We start from the raw sequence: 21,421 nt of genomic DNA, 5'->3' as shown, positions 1-21,421 counted from the left end.
TTCAAACCTTGCTTACATTTGTATACGATCACGTTTCCCTATTATGCATGGGAATACTCAGGAACAGATTTCCAAAATTAAAAATCTGATTTGCTGTTTTTTTGTTTTTACAGTCTTTTATGTCCCCCAAACAATAAGATTTTTTGGCCTCAGAAAACTTCGGGGGCCAGGTTCGGGAACTCTGGTTTAGTCTGTTTGCACAGATGTAAACACACAGCCGCCTCCAAATATACAGTGCACATACAAAAGGTCTCACACTGAGGTCTGTCTGACACAGAAACATTCACATGTTCACGTTCACGCACACACACACGCATGCACAAAGTATGCACAAACATTCTACCCTACACCTGAGAAAATTTGAGCTTGAGTTTCATGCACATATCTTCGGTTACGACTTCCCCCATCAAACCCTACACAAATACAAACTCTTCAAGACACATACTCTGTTCCAAAGTCCACACTAGTACAATTAAGTAACTTATTGGGCATGCATTCTAAGTAGTATGTATGGAAAGACAGAGACACTGTATAAACATCCCTAAGGGTCCCATTCATACAGTCACTGGTACAGTAAACATTAATTTTCTAAGAGGCTGCTCAAAGGGCATCAGTTAAAACTATCCCCTCTTAAGAAGATTAACAAGCCAGCTTGCCACAATCCCAGCTCATGTTTTCAGACCCAACCACGTATCCCTCAACTAGCTTACATGCCGTGATAGTATTCCACTAATGTCCCCATAAGAGAACCCTTTTTGGTTCCAGGTAGAACACATTTAGGTTCTAGAGAGCACTTTTTTTTCTAAGAGTGTACCATTATCCAGACGGTTTCCCTTGGCCATCTCGCTCTCTCTCTCTCTCTCTCTCTCTCTCTCTTCTCCACTACTATCCCGTCGATGTGGATAGGGGGTGCTCCCTCGGCTGTTTCCTGAAGTCCACGATCATCTCCTTTGTTTTGTTGACATTGAGTGTGAGGTTATTTTCCTGACACCACACTCCGAGGGCCCTCACCTCCTCTCTGTAGGCCGTCTCGTCGTTGTTGGTAATCAAGCCTACCACTGTTGTCTGCAAACTTGGTGATTGAGTTGGAGGCGTGCATGGCCACGCAGTCATGGGTGAACAGGGAGTACAGGAGAGGGCTGAGAACGCACCCTTGTGGGGCCCCAGTGTTGAGGATCAGCGGGGTGGAGATGTTGTTTCCTACCCTCACCACCTGGGGACGGCCTGTCAGGAAGTCCAGGACCCAGTTGCACAGGGCGGGGTCGAGACCCAGGGTCTCGAGCTTAATGACGAGTTTGGAGGGTACTATGGTGTTAAATGCTGAGCTGTAGTCGATGAACAGCATTCTTACATAGGTATTCCTCTTGTCCAGATGGGTTATAGCAGTGTGCAGTGTGATTGCGATTGCGTCGTCTGTGGACCTATTGGGGTGGTAAGCAAATTGGAGTGCGTCTAGGGTGTCAGGTAGGGTGGAGGTGATATGATCCTTGACTAGTCTCTCAAAGCACTTCATGATGATGAAGGTGAGTCCTACGGGCGGTAGTCGTTTAGCTCAGTTACCTTAGCTTTCTTGGGCACAGGAACAATGGTGGCCCTCTTGAAGCATGTGAGAACAGCAGACTGGGATAAGGATTGATTGAATATGTTCGTAAACACACCAGCCAGCTGATCTGCGCATGCTCTGAGGACGCCGCTAGGGATGCTGTCTGGGCCGGCAGCCTTGCGAGGGTTAACACGTTTAAATGCTTTACTCACGTTGGCTGCAGTGAAGGAGACCCCACAGGTTTTGGTAGCGGGCCGTGTCGTTGGCACTGTATTGTTCTCAAAGCGAGCAAAGAAGTTGTTTAGTTTGTCTGGGAGCAATTGATGAATACGCTGATCGTGGTCCGCAACGGGGCTGGATTTCTTTTTGTAGTCCGTGATTGACTACAGACCCCTCTTGTGTCTGAGCCGTTGAATTGCGACTCTACTTTGTCTCTATACTGATGCTTAGGTTGTTTGATTGCCTTGCGGAGGGAATAGCTAAACTGTTTGTATTCGGTCATGTTTCCGGTCGCAGTTGCTAATAGACTTGCTCACCGAATCAGCGTATTCATCAATGTTATTAACCGATGCTATGCGGAACATATCCCAGTCCACGTGATCGAAGCAATCTTGAAGCGTGAAATCAGATTGGTCGGACCAGCGTTGAACAGAACAGAGCGCGGGAGCTTCCTGTTTTAGTTTCTGTCTATAGGCTGGGAGCAACAAAATGGAGTCATGGTCAGATTTTCCGAAAGGAGGGCGAGCAGGGCTTTGTATGCGTCGCGGAAGTTAGAGTAACAATGGTCCAGGATTTGTTCCGCCCGGGTAGCGCATTCGATATGCTGATAAAATTTTGGGAAGAGAATTCTCTTGGTAGATACTGCGGTCGGCATTTGATTGTAAGGAATTCTAGGTCAGGTGAGTGAAAGGACTTGAGTTCCTGTATGTTGTTATGATCACACAACGTCTCGTTAATCATTCAAGGCATACACCCCCGCCCTTCTTCTTACCAGAGAGATGTTTGTTTCTGTCGGCGCGATGCGTGAAGAAACCAGGTGGCTGTACCGACTCCGATATCGTGTCTCGAGTGAGCCATGTTTCCGTGAAACAAAGAACAATCTCTGATGTCTCTCTGGAAGGTAACCAGAGTCTACCTTGTTGTCAAGAGACTGAACATTGACGAGTAGTATACTCGGGAGCGGTGAGCGTTGTGCCCGTCTACGGAGCCTGACCAGAAGACCGCTCCGTCTGCCCCTTCTGCGGCGCCATTGTTTTGGGTTGCCGGCTGGGATCCGAGGTGGTAGACCAAACAGAGGATCCGCTTCGGGAAAGTCGTATTCCTGGTCGTAATGTTGGTGAGTTGGTGTTGCTCTTATATCCAATAGTTCCTCCCGGCTGTATGTAATAAAACTTCAGATTTCCTGGGGTAACAATGTAAGAAATAATACATAAAAAAAACTAAATACTGCATAGTTTCCTGAGAACGCAAAGCAAGGCGACCATCTCTGTCGGCGGCGGCCGTCTCTGTCGGCGGCGGCCGTCTCTGTCGGCGGCGGCCGTCTCTGTCGGCGGCGGCCGTCTCTGTCGGCGGCGGCCGTCTCTGTCGGCGGCGGAAGTTATACACCAAGCTTTCCATTTTGTATCTGTACAGTGTCTGTATCTTCATCATTGTGTTAACTTGTGGGTACTGCACCCTCCATTGGTTTGTTTCAGCATACCCTTTTCCACAGAGTTGGTGTGGCGGTATGTGTGCCTGCATCTGCGTGTGCACACGAGGGAAGGACAATTCAACACTCCTCACAACTGTCTTATCTTGTATTTTTTTCCTGAATGTCTACACATCTGTGGTGATAGGAAGTGCCGAGGGGCCGTATGTGGACCAGCCTGACGTCAATGGACCTGGACAGACCCACCAAACAGGAAACCAAAACATCCCCCTTTCCCTTCATCACTTCTTCCTTCACCTTTCCATCCTCCAGCTGGGCAGACCAGAGAAACCACTTCTCCTGTCTTACACTTTTTCTCTTTTCAGAATTTCTATCTCATCTCTGATTGTGACATCAGAGCAAGGGAAGTTTTGTGTTGTTGTTTAGTCATCACGGTTCATTTCCTGTGATTATGACATTGCACCCTTCAGCTGTGAGGGTAGCAAACCTGGGTTCAAAGTGTTTGTTTTCTTTTAAATGAACATATACTTGAGCCAGTCTGGAGTGTTAGACGGGCAGTGTTTGCACGTTTGTAATGATTCCATTGGTTCCATTGAGCCAGGGAAGCTCAATGAAAACACACAGTGTTTGAAAGGAAAACGACTACAATTTGAACCCAGGTCTGGAGGGCAGCTTGTTTTTATGTCCAGTGTCCATGTTCTTTGTGTTCCATCCCTCCCCCTTTGGCTCTGTCTTATTTGCCTGTCAGTCTGTCTGTCTGTGGCACCAAATCACCCTGCCTTTTTGGCACCAAATCACACTGCCTTTTGGCACCAAATCACCCTGCCTGTTGGCACAAATCACCCTGCCTTTTAACACCAAATCACCCTGCCTGTTGGCACAAATCACCCTGCCTTTTGGCACCAAATCACCCTGCCTTTTGGCACCAAATCACCCTGCCTTTTGGCACCAAATCACCCTGCCTTTTGGCACCAAATCACCCTGCCTTTTAACACCAAATCACCCTGCCTTTTGGCACCAAATCACCCTGCCTTTTAACACCAAATCACCCTGCCTTTTAACACCAAATCACCCTGCCTTTTGGCACCAAATCACCCTGCCCTTTGGCACCAAATCACCCTGCCTTTTGGCACCAAATCACCCTGCCTTTTGGCACCAAATCACCCTGCCTTTTAACACCAAATCACCCTGCGTTTTAACACCAAATCACCCTGCGTTTTAACACCAAATCACCCTGCCTGTTGGCACAAATCACCCTGCCTTTTGGCACCAAATCACCCTGCCTGTTGGCACCAAATCACCCTGCCTGTTGGCACCAAATCACCCTGCCTTTTGGCACCAAATCACACTGCCTTTTGGCACCAAATCACACTGCCTTTTGGCACCAAATCACCCTGCCTTTTAACACCAAATCACCCTGCCTTTTAACACCAAATCACCCTGCCTTTTAACACCAAATCACCCTGCGTTTTAACACCAAATCACCCTGCCTGTTGGCACAAATCACCCTGCCTTTTGGCACCAAATCACCCTGCCTGTTGGCACCAAATCACCCTGCCTGTTGGCACCAAATCACCCTGCCTTTTGGCACCAAATCACACTGCCTTTTGGCACCAAATCACCCTGCCTGTTGGCACCAAATCACCCTGTCTTTTGGCACTAAATCACCCTGTCTTTTAACACCAAATCACACTGCCTGTTGGCACCAAATCACCCTGCCTTTTAACACCAAATCACACTGCCTGTTGGCACCAAATCACCCTGCCTTTTAACACCAAATCACACTGCCTTTTGGCACTAAATCACACTGCCTTTTAACACCAAATCACACTGCCTTTTGGCACTAAATCACACTGCCCTTTGGCACTAAATCACACTGCCTTTTGGCACTAAATCACACTGCCTTTTGGCACTAAATCACACTGCCTTTTGGCACTAAATCACACTGCCTTTTGGCACCAAATCACACTGCCTTTTGGCACCAAATCCCCCTGCCTTTTGGCACCAAATCCCCCTGCCTTTTGGCACCAAATCACCCTGACTTTTGGCACCAAATCACCCTGACTTTTGGCACTAAAATCACCCTGCCTTTTAACACCAAATCATCCTGCCTTTTGGCACTAAATCACCCTGCCTTTTGGCACCAAATCACCCTGCCTTTTGGCACCAAATCCCCCTGACTTTTGGCACCATACACTTGCTTATAGCAAGTCATAGAAATTACACTCATCCTTTGAATGTCAATTCAAAATTAGCTTTGAAAACATAAAATTTCAGTGATTCCTCATTAACGTCACGTGACTACAGGGACGGGTTAAGTATACAGTGTTTGGAGTTTTAAATGGGCATCATCAGAGAGCTCACCTGACTGACAGACTCTGGTGACGGGAGGCTGGGGGCCAGCAGGTGATCTCCTAAAAAGGGGGAGAGAAACACGGGATCTGGATTAAAAGGACTGCACACACACACACACACACACACACACACACACACACACACACACACACACACACACACACACACACACACACACACACACACACACACACACACACACACACACACACACACACACACACACACACACACACACACACACACACTGTCTCTCGCCCTCTTTAGTGTACACTTATTCTTAAATATTTACCTTGATGGCATCTGAATGGAGTTCCTTATCATTCATTACTATGAGCTCTGAGGTAGCCCTCATATCCACATGTCTGTGGTCATTATTGACTCATGGTCTGAAGGACATACAACAGTCAATGACCTGTGAGTCAAACTCTGCCTTTAAAACCGACTTTAAAACCTATACTACAATAGGTTTTAAAGGCAGAGTTTGACTCACAGGTCATTGCTTTCAACAGGTAATAAGCTTAAGTATTGAGTATTTTAGGATTTAGTATTCAATGATACAATCACTTTGCTTTGCATACAAGACAGTGGTTGTTTAAGACTCCTATCTTATTGTATGTGAAGTTTCTACCTGATATTACTGTGTGTATCTATACTGAACAAAAATATAAACGCAACATGTATGTGTTGGTACCATGTTTCATGAGCTGAAATAAAAGATCCCAGAAATGTTCCAGATGCACAAAAAAGCTTATTTCTCCCATTTTGTGCACATATTTGTTTACATCCCTATTAGTGAGCATTTCTCCTTTGCCAAGATAATCCATCCACCTGACAGGTGTGGCATATCAAGAAGCTGATTAAACAGCATGATCATTACACAGGTGCACCTTGTGCTGGGGATAACAAAAGGCCACTCTAAAATGTAGTTTTGTCACAAAACACAATGCCACAGATGTCTCAAGTTTTGAGGGAGTGTGCAATTGGCAAGCCACCAGAGCTGTTGCCAGATAATTGAATGTTCATTTCTCTACCTTAACGTCATTTTATAGAATTTGGCAGTACATCCAACTGGCCTCACAACTGCAGACCACGTGTAACCACGCCAGCCTAGGACCTTCACATCCAGCTTCTTCATCTGCAGGATCGACTGAGACCAGCCACAGCTGATGAAACAGAGGAGTATTTATTTCTGCCCTTCTGTCCTTTTATGGGGGAAAAAAACGTATTCTGATTGGCTGGGCCTTTGCCCTCCCAGTCCCACCCATGGCTGTGCCCCTGCCCGGTCATGTGAAATCCATAGATTAGGGCCTAATTAATGTATTTCAATTGACGGATTTCCTTATATGAGCTGTAACTCAGTAAAATCGTTGAAATTGTTGTGTTTATAATTTTGTTCAGTATATCATACACTTCTCATACACACACTACAATATACATATACTACAATAAACACCTTCCTAATATTAAGTTGCACCCCCTTTTGCCCACTACCATACGCCGTTCAGAGGCACTTAAATATTTTGTCTTGCCCATTCACCCTCTGAATGGCACACACACAATCCATGTCTGAATTGTCTCAAGGCTTAAAACTCCTTCTTTAACCTGTCTCCTCCCCTTCATCTATACTGATTGAAGTGGATTTAACTAGTGACATCAATAGGGATCATAGCTTTCACCTGGTTTCACCTGGTCAGTCAGTCTATGTCACGGAAAGAGCAAGTGTTCCTAATGTTTTCTACACTCAGTGTATATACAGTAATATCATATCTGTACATATGCTTTAACAATTCATATCTACATACATCAGAACTACTTGGATTTCAACATTACAAGTACAACAGTACACATACTTGGCAGCGATACAAACTAAGACACTTTTTGTACAATCAATCCTCATGAACTAAATTAAAGAAATAGCTTAAAAGTAATACGTTTTGTTCAATCATTCCTTGTAAAATAAGACATGGCTTGCGTTCCACCATAAAGTATGGTGGTGTGGTGTCTCAGCATGAAATCAACTGGACCCAAGTGCCACCTAGTGGTTGGCTGAAGCCGTAACACCCAAAAGGTTAATTCTGTGGCACACTGGTGACACCAAGTGACACGTGTTGGTGCTGTATTTACATTTTTGTACAGGTGCGCAATCACACATCACCCCCCTATGACAAAACAACAACTGTAGGGACACTTACTTGGAGGTACATTGTACATTGGTCAAGGTGGTGAAGTTGTTCCGTACCGTGCGAAGACTGGCCAGAACCTAAAGCCAGAGCACATCTAACGTTCACTTACATGTGATCATTCCACGGTCATTAAAAAAATAATACAATCCATACGTTTCTGAAAATGTATTTCCATGTAGAGTCACAAATAGAGAAAATATTTACCTGAGCAAAAGGGGTCACGATCAGGTCTTCTCCATGCCTGAAGAAAAGCAATCAAAATGGGATAAACAGTGATTCAAATATAAACCCTGAAAAATCCCTCAAAATAAATGTCTTTGTCAATAAAAGCCATTGGTTGGATAGTAATAAAATGCGATTACTATACAACCAACCACTTTCCCCTGGATTTCAACGTGGTGAAATGACATGAGTGACATGGTTGAGCTAAGCATATACACATTGGAACAAGATGCAAATCTATTCCAATACAGTATATATTTGTCAGGATGTGTCAAGCTGACTCACAGTTCTCCGACGATGGAGGAGTTCCGGGACAACTCGCGAGACTTGGGCGACAGGTCGTAGTCCGAGTCGGAGCGGTAGAGGAAGGACTCTCGGCGCTGCCCGTGGGCCCCCAGGTTGGGGTGCAGGACCAGGCCGGAGCCAGGGGACGCCTGGAGACCCGAGGGGCTGCAGCACGCAGACGGGCCATTCTCCACATCAAAGCTAGGACACGGGAGAAAGAGAAATATACCTATTTTAGGCTTACACACAGCAGAGACTCACAGAGTAAAGTACAGTAAAATTGTCCAGTGGTAATTTGTCTTGGGTTACTTAAGGCCAGGACAAAGTAATAACTTAACCAATCAGGTCATGACAAAATAATGACTTAGCCAATCAAGTCATGACAAAATAATGACTTAGCCAATCAAGTCATGACAAAATAATGACTTAGCCAATCAGGTCATGACAAAATAATGACTTAGCCAATCAGGTCATGACAAAGTAATGACTTAAGCAATCAGGTCATGACAAAATAATGACTTAGCCAATCAGGTCATGACAAAATATTGACTTAGCCAATCAAGTCATGACAAAATAATGACTTAGCCAATCAGGTCATGACAAAATATTGACTTAGCCAATCAAGTCATGACAAAATAATGACTTAGCCAATCAGGTCATGACAAAATAATGACTTAGCCAATCAAGTCATGACAAAATAATGACTTAGCCAATCAGGTCATGACAAATGAGATTGCCAGTAGTCTGATCAGATCAATTGGCTGTGTTGTTCTATGGGTCAAGGATCTTTCCACTACTACAGCATCCTTGGTGTGCCTATACCTCTTAACAATACGTGATATTTACACAGCGCTTTTCAAGGACCCAAAGGGTCTGTGAGGTAGAGCCATATACAGTATAACACTACTTCTTTATTTTATTCAATGGTCTGAGGATTCAGTTGTGGGGACTGGAGAGGCAGATGAATTGTGGGGTTTGTCCATTGTGACTGGATGGACTCAACACCCATCTCAATATTTGCCCAGCAGCATTCACCCCCACTGGAATCCCTATGTGTAGGATTATCCATATTCCACGGAGGCATTTCCTAAATTCCGAGGGTTATCATGTTCCTCAGTTAATTCAGCGCATTTCAGATGTAGACTATTTCGAAAAACAGCGTTGTCGAATCATACAAACTTTGTAAAAGCAGTCAAATGACCAAAGTTGCTAAGCTTGCTACTCCAGCGAATGACAGAATATCTTCTATATTTGGCTAAATCGAGTTGATGATTATACAGATCAGCTCATGAATAACGGGGAGATGAAGTGTGAACCTAGTTTAAATATCAAGGCATCTTAACCGGGCAAACATCCATATCTATTCTCTCATACAGTTTGTTGATCACCGAAGCTCTCATATCAGCAACAAGTAAGAGACAGCCTAAAGAAGCGGGGGGAACGTTATAGCGGTTCAACATGAATAGGCAAGAGATGTGCTTTGATAATGCTGCCTATGGATTACAGAATAAATGTAGGAATTTTCATGCGAGACCGGAGTCAGGAATTGGGGTTTCAGTGGGGTAGGAGACTGCATATAAAATAGCGTAGGCTCTAGGACAGGAGAATATATCATTTCCCCTCATGCCTCTGAATTGTGACAAGATATGACTATGTAGCGAATTGCATAAGCCTGTCAAATTTGTGACTGTCTGAAGAGTCACAATGACAGCTAAAAAGAGGCACACGTTATTTTATAGGCTATACGTGGGGGTTTCATGTAGGGTTTACTAACTGCATTCGGGTCTCGTGTGCAGTCCAACAGTGTCAATTATGTGTGTGCTTTGAATTTATGGTAACTGTGTGAAGTAAATACGCTAGGCTAAAAGCGTCCATGCTACAACCTGTCTGGATATTGTGCCATTCATTTTTTTGCTAATCTGCTGCTGTGCATGTTTTTGTATTTTGTGGAATTGCATTAGATATTGTCATTGAATTTTTTCAGGAAATGTGTCGTTTTTCCGGGACAGTCCCAGGATCCCGGTTACCCTACAACACAACCATTCTACAAACTATCACACACGTAGAAAAAAATATGAAAGAGAGAAAATAAGAAAGTCAACTGGTAGTGGAGGAGGGGGCTTAATTCGGGACCACCTCCTCACTGAAGTCAAAGTGCACTCTGCTGCTGTGACAGATAGGAGACCTCACTTCTCCTCCTCCCTCCTCCCCCAGGCACCTCCTCCCTCTCTCCTGTCCCTCCTCCCTCTCCCCTGCCCCTGCTCCCTCTCCCCTGCACCTCCTCCCTCTCCCCTGCACCTCCTCCCTCTCCCCTGCACCTCCTCCCTCTCCCCTGCACCTCCTCCCTCTCCCCTGCACCTCCTCCCTCTACCCTGCACCTCCTTCCTCTCCCCTTTACCTCCTCCCTCTCCCCTGCACCTCCTTCCTCTCCCCTGCACCTCCTTCCTCTCCCCTACACCTCCTCCCTCTCCCCTACACCTCCTCCCTCTCCCCTACACCTCCTCCCTCTCCCCTACACCTCCTCCCTCTCCCCTGCACCTCCTTCCTCTCCCCTGCACCTCCTTCCTCTCCCCTGCACCTCCTCCCTCTCCCCTGCACCTCCTTCCTCTCCCCTACAACTCCTCCCTCCACACCCCTCCTCCTCCCAGAAACACACTCTCACACCCCTCTGACCACACACACTCTCACACCCCTCTGACCACACACACTCTCACACCCCTCTGACCACACACACTCTCACACCCCTCTGACCACACACACTCCCACACCCCTCTGACCACACACACTCCCACACCCCTCTGACCACACACACTCTCACACCCCTCTGACCACACACACTCACACACCCCTCTGACCACACACACCCCTCTGACCACACACTCTCACACCCCTCTGACCACACACACTCTCACACCCCTCTGACCACACACACTCTCACACCCCTCTGACCACACACACTCTCACACCCCTCTGACCACACACACTCTCACACCCCTCTGACCACACACACTCTCACACCCCTCTGACCACACACACTCTCACACCCCTCTGACCACACACACTCTCACACCCCTCTGACCACACACACTCCCACACCCCTCTGACCACACACACTCTCACACCCCTCTGACCACACACACTCCCACACCCCTCTGACCACACACACTCTCACACCCCTCTGACCACACACACTCTCACACCCCTCTGACCACACACACTCACACACCACACACACTCACACACCCCTCTGACCACACACACTCTCACACCCCTCTGACCACATACACTCACAAAAAAACACCCTGCCACTGAGTGCCCTATCCCTGACCAGAGGCCAACAGTGTGATGGCACAGGATTGGCTTGTTCAGAGGTAGATCTGGGCTGGACTACAGAGGATAGACTCTTCTTCTGTTCCTATAGTCAGTGCAGTCATCTGACTCTTGGTTCCACTGTGTGTCTAAATTGCATGACAGTATATAATGGAACATTACACGGTTACTGGTATCACAAGCAAGACAGAGAGTGATTAAAAGAGAGAGTGCCAATAGTACAGAGAAAAAGCATGATGACGCTAGCTTGTGTCCCCACCCCCTCCATAGTTGACGCTTGGTGTCAAGTATCAAAAGTGACAACACGTGAAATAGCAATCCTAGAAGTGATTAGGCATCAACAGTGTTTACAGGGCCTATCGTGTTTCTCCACCGGGGTCTCAAACTATCAGGCTGACACACTGCTTTTTGTGGGCCCCATGATAACTGAAAGACTGACGTTGGACCCCAGGTCATGAGATCCCTGCTTTAAACAAAATGTGTTCATCACTATGTTACAGCAGTGGAAAACCAAGATACTCTTCAGAAGGAAGGAGGGATTGAGGTGAAGTAGAGGGGAGTAGGGAGAGGGACAGGTTGGGAGACACTCAGTAAAGGGGGCCTTGGGCCAAAGGGACTATTTTTATTAAACCCCAATGACCAGGTTAATTCAATGCAGTCGACTCCTGATAAATGCACATGGATAAATGCATTGCAATTCACCAGTCCCAATTCAAATAAAACGTTTTTCTTGGTTTATTTGTCTTCGTGTTTTTATATTTAGTCCCAAGCAAGTTTAGTCCCAGACAGTCCCAGTAACGGTCCCAAGCCATTGATCAGGAGTGGACTGTACATCTCTCTCTCTCAAGTCTCTGCGTATTGCTTGTATCTGTATCTAGATACAACCGTAAGGCTCTCCAGAGGGTAGTGAGGTCTGCACAACGCATCACTGGGGGCAAACTACCTGCCCTCCAGGACACCTACACCACCCGATGTCACAGGAAGGCCATAAAGATCATCAAGGACAACAACCACCCAAGCCACTGCCTGTTCACCCCGCTATCATCCAGAAGGCGAGGTCAGTACAGGTGCATCAAAGCAGGGACCGAGAGACTGAAAAACAGCTTCTATCTCAAGGCCATCAGACTGTTAAACAGCCACCACTAACATTTAGCGGCCGCTGCCAACATACTGACTCAACTCCAGCCACTTTAATAATGGGAATTGATGGAAATTATGTAAAAATGTACCACTAGCCACTTTAAACAATGCCACTCAATATAATGTTTACATACCCTACATTACTAATCTCATATGTGTATACTGTACTCTATATCATCTACTGCATCTTGCCATCTTAATGTAATACATGTATCACTAGCCACTTTAAACTATGCCACTTTGTGTTTACATACCCTACATTACTCATCTCATATGTATATACTGTACTCTATACCATCTACTGCATCTTGCCTATGCCGTTCTGTACCATCACTCATTCATATATCTTTATGTACATATTCTTTATCCCTTTACACTTGTGTGTATAAGGTAGTAGTTGTGGAATTGTTAGGTTAGATTACTTGTTGGTTATTACTGCATTGTCAGAACTAGAAGCACAAGCATTTCGCTACACTCGCATTAACATCTGCTAACCATGTGTATGTGACAAATAAAATTTGATTTGATTTGAGTTATCTATGGGAAAATGCAAGAGGTTCAGCTGGGGCCCAAGCAACGTGTGAACGTTAGAGAGCAAACAGAACTAACTGTTGTTGTCGTCTGAGTGGAAGCAGACGAGATAGAGACAAGGGGACAGTCAGGAGAGGGACAAGGGGACAGTCAGGCAGCTTTTCTTCTCCTCAACCACACCGCACCAAGCTTTCCCCCCCCTTTTACCCCAATTTCGTGATATCCAATTGGTAGTTACAGTTCTGTGCCATCATCACCACAACTCCCCTGAGGACTCGGGAGAGGCGAAGGTCAAGAGTCATGCATCCACGATCCTGCCAAGCCGCACTGCTTCATGACTTAACCCGGAAGCCAGCCACACCAATGTGGAGGAGGAAACACTGTACATACAACTGCCGACTGAAGTCAGCTTGCAGGCGCCCGGCCCGCCACAAGGAGTCGCTAGAGCGCGATGGGACAAGTACATCCCGGCCGGCCAAACCCTCCCCTAACCCGGACGACACTGGGCCAATTGTGCGCCGTGACACAGCCTTGGATCGAACCCGGGTCTGTAGTGACGCCTTAGACCGCTGCGCCACTCGGGAGGTAAGATTGAACAATGGAATACTACAGTACACACGCAAAAGACACCTGTCTGATGATTGCTGAGTATGGCATAACATTAAGTAAAGAGGTTTGTATAGCGCAAAGAGAGAAGTCCATATTCATCCCTATCCAGAATAAGAGCATAGCTTTTTCCCCATGCTTTTGAATGTGCCGCTAAAATATACAATCTGTTTCTATTAGCATTGCTACGGCTGTGACATGTGGTTGTCTCACCTAGCTATCTTAAGATGAACATACTAAGTCGCTCTGGATAAGAACGTCTGCAAAATTACTTAAATACATTTAAAGATGCACTATGCAGAAATCACTCCGCCATTTCCTGGTTGCAAAAATGTAAATAGTTAAGACTCATTTCAGTTTGTGACAAAACAAGCAAGTACTATACGTAGAGAATCACTGAATCATCTAAACCGTTGGGAGATATATTTTCCATAACCAAAAATATTGTATTTTCAGCTGTTTAAAGCTGGTGTACAAAACCCAAAGTAAAAAGATGCAAAAACAAAACCTAAAACGGGAAGCATAGAAATGGCACACGTAGAACAGATATACCCCTTCTTAGACTTGCTTTCAATTACAATGATAGATCTATAAGTCACATTTCTATGTACATTTTGTCAGGTCTCCCAAATAGTGATATATTGCAGCTTAAATTATTATACATGTTTTTCTGTAAAAAGCTTTAAAGTTGAATAATAACAATAACCAGATATGTTTTTCCTCTAAGAATGACGACAGACATGTTAATGAGCAAACCTGTATGATTTGTTGGCCAGGTTACAGATTCTGAGGTAATGGTTTCAGTTCACATTTTTTTCTCCTGGAACTGGTATATCCTCCTCCTGAGGCAAACATTGTTTCAACAGTTGCCCCATTTCACATAATTACTTATCAATCGAGGAATAAGTTGCTTAAAATGACTTTTTTGAGCCTTTGTTCATGTCATTTTGAGGCCCCCATACTACACAATGACGTTGAGGATGTGATTTGCTATTTGGGGTGTTTCTCAAAAACATGTGAAATCACAACAACAACAAAAAGGTGTCTGGACCCTTCTACAACATGCCATTTCAATACAAAATAGAGATTTGGTTGTAAAGTAACTGTCCAGTGTCTCCAGTTTTCTATTAAATATGACCTATAAGTGAAATACCTTTCCATCCAAGACGTTTTAATGAACTATTTTAAAAATCAGCTTTTCTGTGTTGGAATGGTGTGGGTGTACTCAAACAACAGAATGGTGTGGGGGTATACCGGCCATTAAAACATTCATGTGAGTAAACCCCTGATGGCCCAGCTCAGACAATGAGACAGGCCATACATTGACAAGCATTTTTGAAACAGTCTGTTTGAGATACAAGTTTGAGGTGTTTTTTTAAAGTGTTTTCTCCAATTTATGATTTGGCCACATATATGAGTACAAGACGAGTCAACAACATGACTTAACAGTACATACACTTTTAAAAGTGATATTTCCAGCAGACATAAGTTGCTTAAATGTTACAGAAAGGGTGAAACAATCAGTGACCAGGGTCCATGCTATATGCTATACACACACGTGCATGTGGATACATTCACACAACTCCAGGGCCTTACCAGGTGTGGTCCACAGTGAAGCGCCTGTAACGGCGCTTGTTCACCACCTGCTTACGAAACAGTCTCGGGGAGATGTGGGGTGAAACGCTCGTCCTCTTGTCCAATTTGGTATTCCCACTTGAGTCTATATTCTGTTCCAGTTCTGTTTTGTCCCCATGAGCCTCCATAGCCAGGGTCTTGGTTTAGAACAGAGTCCAGTTCACTCAGTCCCAATGAGTGGAGCTCAAGTGTAAGGCTATAGTACACGACACACCAGAGAGGATACAGGACACGACGCACCAGAGAGGATACAGGACACGACGCAGCAGAGAGGATACAGGACACGACACACCAGAGAGGATATAGGACACGACACACCAGAGAGGATACAGGACACGACACACCAGAGAGGATACAGGACACGACACACCAGAGAGGATACAGGACACGACGCAGCAGAGAGGATACAGGACACGACACACCAGAGAGGATATAGGACACGACACACCAGAGAGGATACAGGACACGACACACCAGAGAGGATATAGGACACGACACACCAGAGAGGATACAGGACACGACACACCAGAGAGGATACAGGACACGACGCACCAGAGAGGATACAGGACACGACGCAGCAGAGAGGATACAGGACACGACACACCAGAGAGGATATAGGACACGACACACCAGAGAGGATACAGGACACGACACACCAGAGAAGATACAGGACACGACGCACCAGAGAGGATACAGGACACGACGCAGCAGAGAGGATACAGGACACGACACACCAGAGAGGATACAGGACACGACGCAGCAGAGAGGATACAGGACACGACGCAGCAGAGAGGATACAGGACACGACGCAGCAGAGAGGATACAGGACACGACGCAGCAGAGAGGATACAGGACACGACGCAACAGAGAGGATACAGGACACGACGCACCAGAGAGGATACAGGACACGACGCTCCAGAGAGGATATAGGACACGACGCTCCAGAAAGGATACAGGACAAATCGTACCATAGAGGATACAGGACACGACGCACCAGAGAGGATACAGGACACGACGCACCAGAGAGGATACAGGACACGACGCAGCAGAGAGGATACAGGACACGACGCAGCAGAGAGGATACAGGACACTACACACCAGAGAGGATACAGGACACTACACACCAGAGAGGATACAGGACACTACACACCAGAGAGGATACAGGACACTACACACCAGAGAGGATACAGGACACTACGCACCAGAGAGGATAAAGGACACGACGCACCAGAGAGGATACAGGACACGACGCAGCAGAGAGGATACAGGACACGACGCAGCAGAGAGGATACAGGACACGACGCAGCAGAGAGGATACAGGACACGACGCAGCAGAGAGGATACAGGACACGACGCAGCAGAGAGGATACAGGACACGACGCAGCAGAGAGGATACAGGACACGACGCAGCAGAGAGGATACAGGACACGACGCAGCAGAGAGGATACAGGACACGACGCAGCAGAGAGGATACAGGACACGACGCAGCAGAGAGGATACAGGACACGACGCAGCAGAGAGGATACAGGACACGACGCAGCAGAGAGGATACAGGACACGACGCAGCAGAGAGGATACAGGACACGACGCTCCAGAGAGGATACAGGACACGACGCTCCAGAAAGGATACAGGACAAAACGTACCAGAGAGGATACAGGACACGACGCACCAGAGAGGATACAGGACACGACGCACCAGAGAGGATAGAGGACACGACGCACCAGAGAGGATAGAGGACACGACGCACCAGAGAGGATACAGGACACGACGCCCAAGAGAGGATACAGGACACGACGCACCAGAGAGGATACAGGACACTACACACCAGAGAGGATACAGGACACGACGCAGCAGAGAGGATACAGGACATGACGCACCAGAGAGGATACAGGACACTACACACCAGAGAGGATACAGGACACTACACACCAGAGAGGATACAGGACACTACACACCAGAGAGGATACAGGACACTACACACCAGAGAGGATACAGGACACTACACACCAGAGAGGATACAGGACACTACACACCAGAGAGGATACAGGACACTACACACCAGAGAGGATACAGGACACTACACACCAGAGAGGATACAGGACACTACACACCAGAGAGGATACAGGACACTACACACCAGAGAGGATACAGGACACTACACACCAGAGAGGATACAGGTCACTACACACCAGAGAGGATACAGGACACTACACACCAGAGAGGATACAGGACACTACACACCAGAGAGGATACAGGACACTACACACCAGAGAGGATACAGGACACTACACACCAGAGAGGATACAGGACACGACGCACCATAGAGGATACAGGACACGACGCACCAGAGAGGATACAGGACACTACACACCAGAGAGGATACAGGACACTACACACCAGAGAGGATACAGGACACTACACACCAGAGAGGATACAGGACACGACGTACCAGAGAGGATACAGGACACGACGCAGCAGAGAGGATACAGGACACGACGCACCAGAGAGGATACAGGACAAGACGCACCAGAGAGGATACAGGACCCTACACACCAGAGAGAACAGAAAAAGGTTCGTCCGACAGCTCTAGTTGGCAGACCTGTTTGGCCAGCTCTTCTCTATTATTCTGTCAGGACTTCAAAGATTCGCCAGGGGTGACACTCTGTGCCTCTCCCTCCATCTTTTCCTTCACTCCCTCTCAAGTACTCTCTACCTACCTACTCTTTCTCTGTTTCACTTAAACAATCTCTCCCCACTTTCCCTCTTCCATACAGTCCCATCTCTCTCTCTCTCTTTCCATTCAAGCCCAGACCTTTTTAAGGTCCACCCCCTCTGTAGTACACAGTATTGAAAATCATACCATCAGTATTTTGAAATACCCCGGTATACAGAATATCGCCCAAGCCGAGAATTCAGCAGGTACCACAAATGGCATTAGAGCCCTTTATCTCCACCCAGTGGTTGTTGGATAAAAGTGCACTTTGCTGATACAATGTCCAGAACAGATATATATTTTATTTTATGTAACCTTTATTTAACCAGGCAAGTCAGTTAATAACAAATTCTTATTTACAATGACGGCCTTTTTCCGGCCAAACCCTAACGACGCTGGGCCAATTGTGCGCCGCCCTATGGGACTCCCAATCACTGCCGGTTGTGATACAGCCTGGAATCGAACCAGGGTCTGTAGTGACACCTCCAGCACTGAGATGCAGAGCCTTAGACCTCTGCGCCACTCGAGAGACAAGCTTCTAGGACTCCACCAACACATATTATACCTTAGTATAGAGTAAGATTGGTTCACCAAAACATGAACATAGAATGCTCTAATAGAGACAGGAGAAAACACGTTGGGTTTATCCTCAAGTTAAGGAAGCACAACTTGAGTCCTCCAGGACTGCAGTGTCTGCTAGTTTCTGACCTAACCTGTCAGGGTCGGCGTGGATGATGTTGATTTGTGGCAGCGGGTGGAAGGGCAGGGTGGTGGGCCGGGCCATGGTGTCCCCCTCTGGCGTGCGGCTTAGATCCCTCTCCGCCTGTCGCCACGACAACGGGGGCAGCTGTAGCGTGCCCGAGTGACGCCTGCGGCCCCGGCAAAGGTCCACTCCCAGAGTGCTGCCGAACAGGGGCACTCCCAGGGTCTCATTGGTGTCCTGAAAGGCAAAGGTTGAGAGAATGCTAGTAGAACGTTGATAGAAGGTTGTGGCTAATAGCAAGAGGCAGTAGAGACACTGAAAGAAAGCTGATTTAGCCAGTTCCATGCACATAGCACTAGGGGGCAGTCTATGACCTACTGTGAGACTACAGTATCCTAATTCCCAAGACATACAGGAAGTGTTGATATTTTTACAGATAATATATTCATACAGGTCATGTTGGGTACAGAGTACTGGATTTTAAATATGTTTCCTTCAATGTTTGAGATCAGGTTCTCCAAAAAAATTTAAAATAAATGTAATATAATTTTTCTTTAGAAAAATGTTTCCTAACACAATGACCAATTTGATTACAAAAGTCAACACACAAACATGTCCGTGATATTTATGAACAAAATAACAGCATCAATTCATCATTCAAAACAGCGACACTGACTGAACTCAGAGGCAGTATTTATTATAGACGGTGGTGTGTGTGTGATGAGGGGGTTGATGGATGCAGTACGTGTGTGCATGTACGTGCACCAGTGGAGGCTGCTGAGGGGAGGACGGCTCATAATAGTGGCTGGAACAGAGCGAATGGAATGGCATCAGACACACAGAAACAGTGTGTTTGATATATTTGATACCATAACACTAATTCAGCTCCAGCCATTACAATGAGCACGTCCTCCCCAATTAAGGTGCCTCCAACCTCCTGTGCTGTACACGTGTGTGTCTGTTTCGATGTTATGACGTCAGATAGGTTTTCTGGTGCGTTTCTCTGTAATGGTGGGCAGTAAACAAAGGTGGTTTCAGCTAGCGGCTCCTGACAGAATGGGGTTATACATCACCCTCTGTTATATATTCACTCCGTCCAAGTGGAACTGAAGCAGGGATACGGCCAAATAATCAAAGGAGAGGGAGGCTATCGAGGAATTCGAGTCAGAGATAGGTGTGGTGGTGTTTGGGAAGAATGAGGGGGGTGATGAAGAGAGAGTGTGTGTGTTTGAACGCCCACGTGCCCTGCATGCAAGATGTATTACGTATGCAGCGCATGTCCGTAGAGAGAGAGAGAATGAATAAAGAAGAGAGAAAGAGAGAATAAATGATAGAGATAATGAATAATAGAGATAAGAGAGAGAGAAAATGAATGAGAGAGAGAGATAATGAGAAAGATGAGAAAGAGAGATAATGAATAATACAGAGAGACTGAACAAGTAGCAGAAAGAAATAATAACCATTAAAAGCTGCTTCCCTCCTGTCAGCAGGATCTGCTTTCCTAACACAAGCCAATCTCAGCACTGCATAACATCCCATTGTAAATGGAAGAAGAAACAGAAGAGCCACTGGGTGGGCCTAACCTGCTATCTGTGTTCACACAATACTGAGAAAACAATTATACATAACACACAGTGCATTCAGAAAGTATTCAGACCCCTTCACTTTTTCCACATTTTGTTACACCTTATTCTAAAATTGATAAAATCAATTTTTCCCCCTCATCAATCTACACACAATACCCCATAATGACAAAGCTAAACAGGGTTTTTAGAAATGTTGTATTGAAATAATGTATTAAAAATAAAACACTTAAATATGACATTTACATAAGTATTCAGACCCTTTACTCAGTACTTTGTTGAAGCACCTTTGGCAGCGATTACATCGTCTAGTATTCTTGGGTATGATGTTACAAGCTTGGCACACCTGTAATTGGGGAGTTTCTCCCATTCTTCTCTGCAGATCCTCTGAAGCTCTGTCAGGTTGGATGGGGAGCTTTGCTGCACAGCTATTTACAGGTCTCTCCAGAGATGTTCGATCGGGTTCAAGTCCAGGTTCTGGCTGGCCCACTCGAGGACATTCAGAGATTTGTCCCGTAGCCACTCCTGCATTGGCTTGGCTGTGTGCTTAGGGTTGTTGTGCTGTTGGAAGGTTAACCTTCGCCCCAGTCTGAGGTCCTGAGCTCTCTGGAGCAGGATTTTGTCAAGGATCTTTCTGTACGTTGCTCCGTTCATCTTTCGATCCTGAGTAGTCTCCCAGTCCCTTCAGCTGAAAAACATCCCCACACCATAATGTTGCCACCACCATGTGTCGCCGTCGGGATGGTATTGGCCAGGTGATAAGCAGTGCCTGGTTTCCTCCAGACGTGATGCTTGGCATTCAGGCCAAAGAGTTCAATCTTGGTTTCATCAGACCAGAGAATGTTGTTTCATGGTCGGAGGGTCCTTTAGGTGCCTTTTGGCAAACTAAGTGGGCTGTCATGTGCCTTTTACTGAGAAGTGGCTTCCATCTAGCCACTCT

General features: G+C 46.3%; 1 protein-coding gene across 1 annotated transcript in view; it reads right to left on the bottom strand.

The window, feature by feature from the left end:
* LOC129823734 (cAMP-specific 3',5'-cyclic phosphodiesterase 4B-like) overlaps positions 1–21,421 on the bottom strand; it is a 90,143-nt gene that overhangs the window by 32,984 nt on the left and 35,738 nt on the right. The window contains exons 3-7 of the mRNA XM_055882685.1: positions 18,909–19,135; positions 8,240–8,440; positions 7,937–7,973; positions 7,742–7,809; positions 5,556–5,605 (exon numbers count right to left, since the gene is read on the bottom strand). Of these exons, the coding sequence (XP_055738660.1) occupies positions 5,556–5,605; positions 7,742–7,809; positions 7,937–7,973; positions 8,240–8,440; positions 18,909–19,135 (583 nt within the window). The remainder of the gene's footprint in view (positions 1–5,555; positions 5,606–7,741; positions 7,810–7,936; positions 7,974–8,239; positions 8,441–18,908; positions 19,136–21,421) is intronic.

This window comes from Salvelinus fontinalis, chromosome 26, assembly GCF_029448725.1.
Source record: "Salvelinus fontinalis isolate EN_2023a chromosome 26, ASM2944872v1, whole genome shotgun sequence".
NCBI classification, from domain to species: Eukaryota; Metazoa; Chordata; class Actinopteri; order Salmoniformes; family Salmonidae; genus Salvelinus; species Salvelinus fontinalis.
This window is presented reverse-complemented; position numbering and strand designations above follow the sequence as displayed.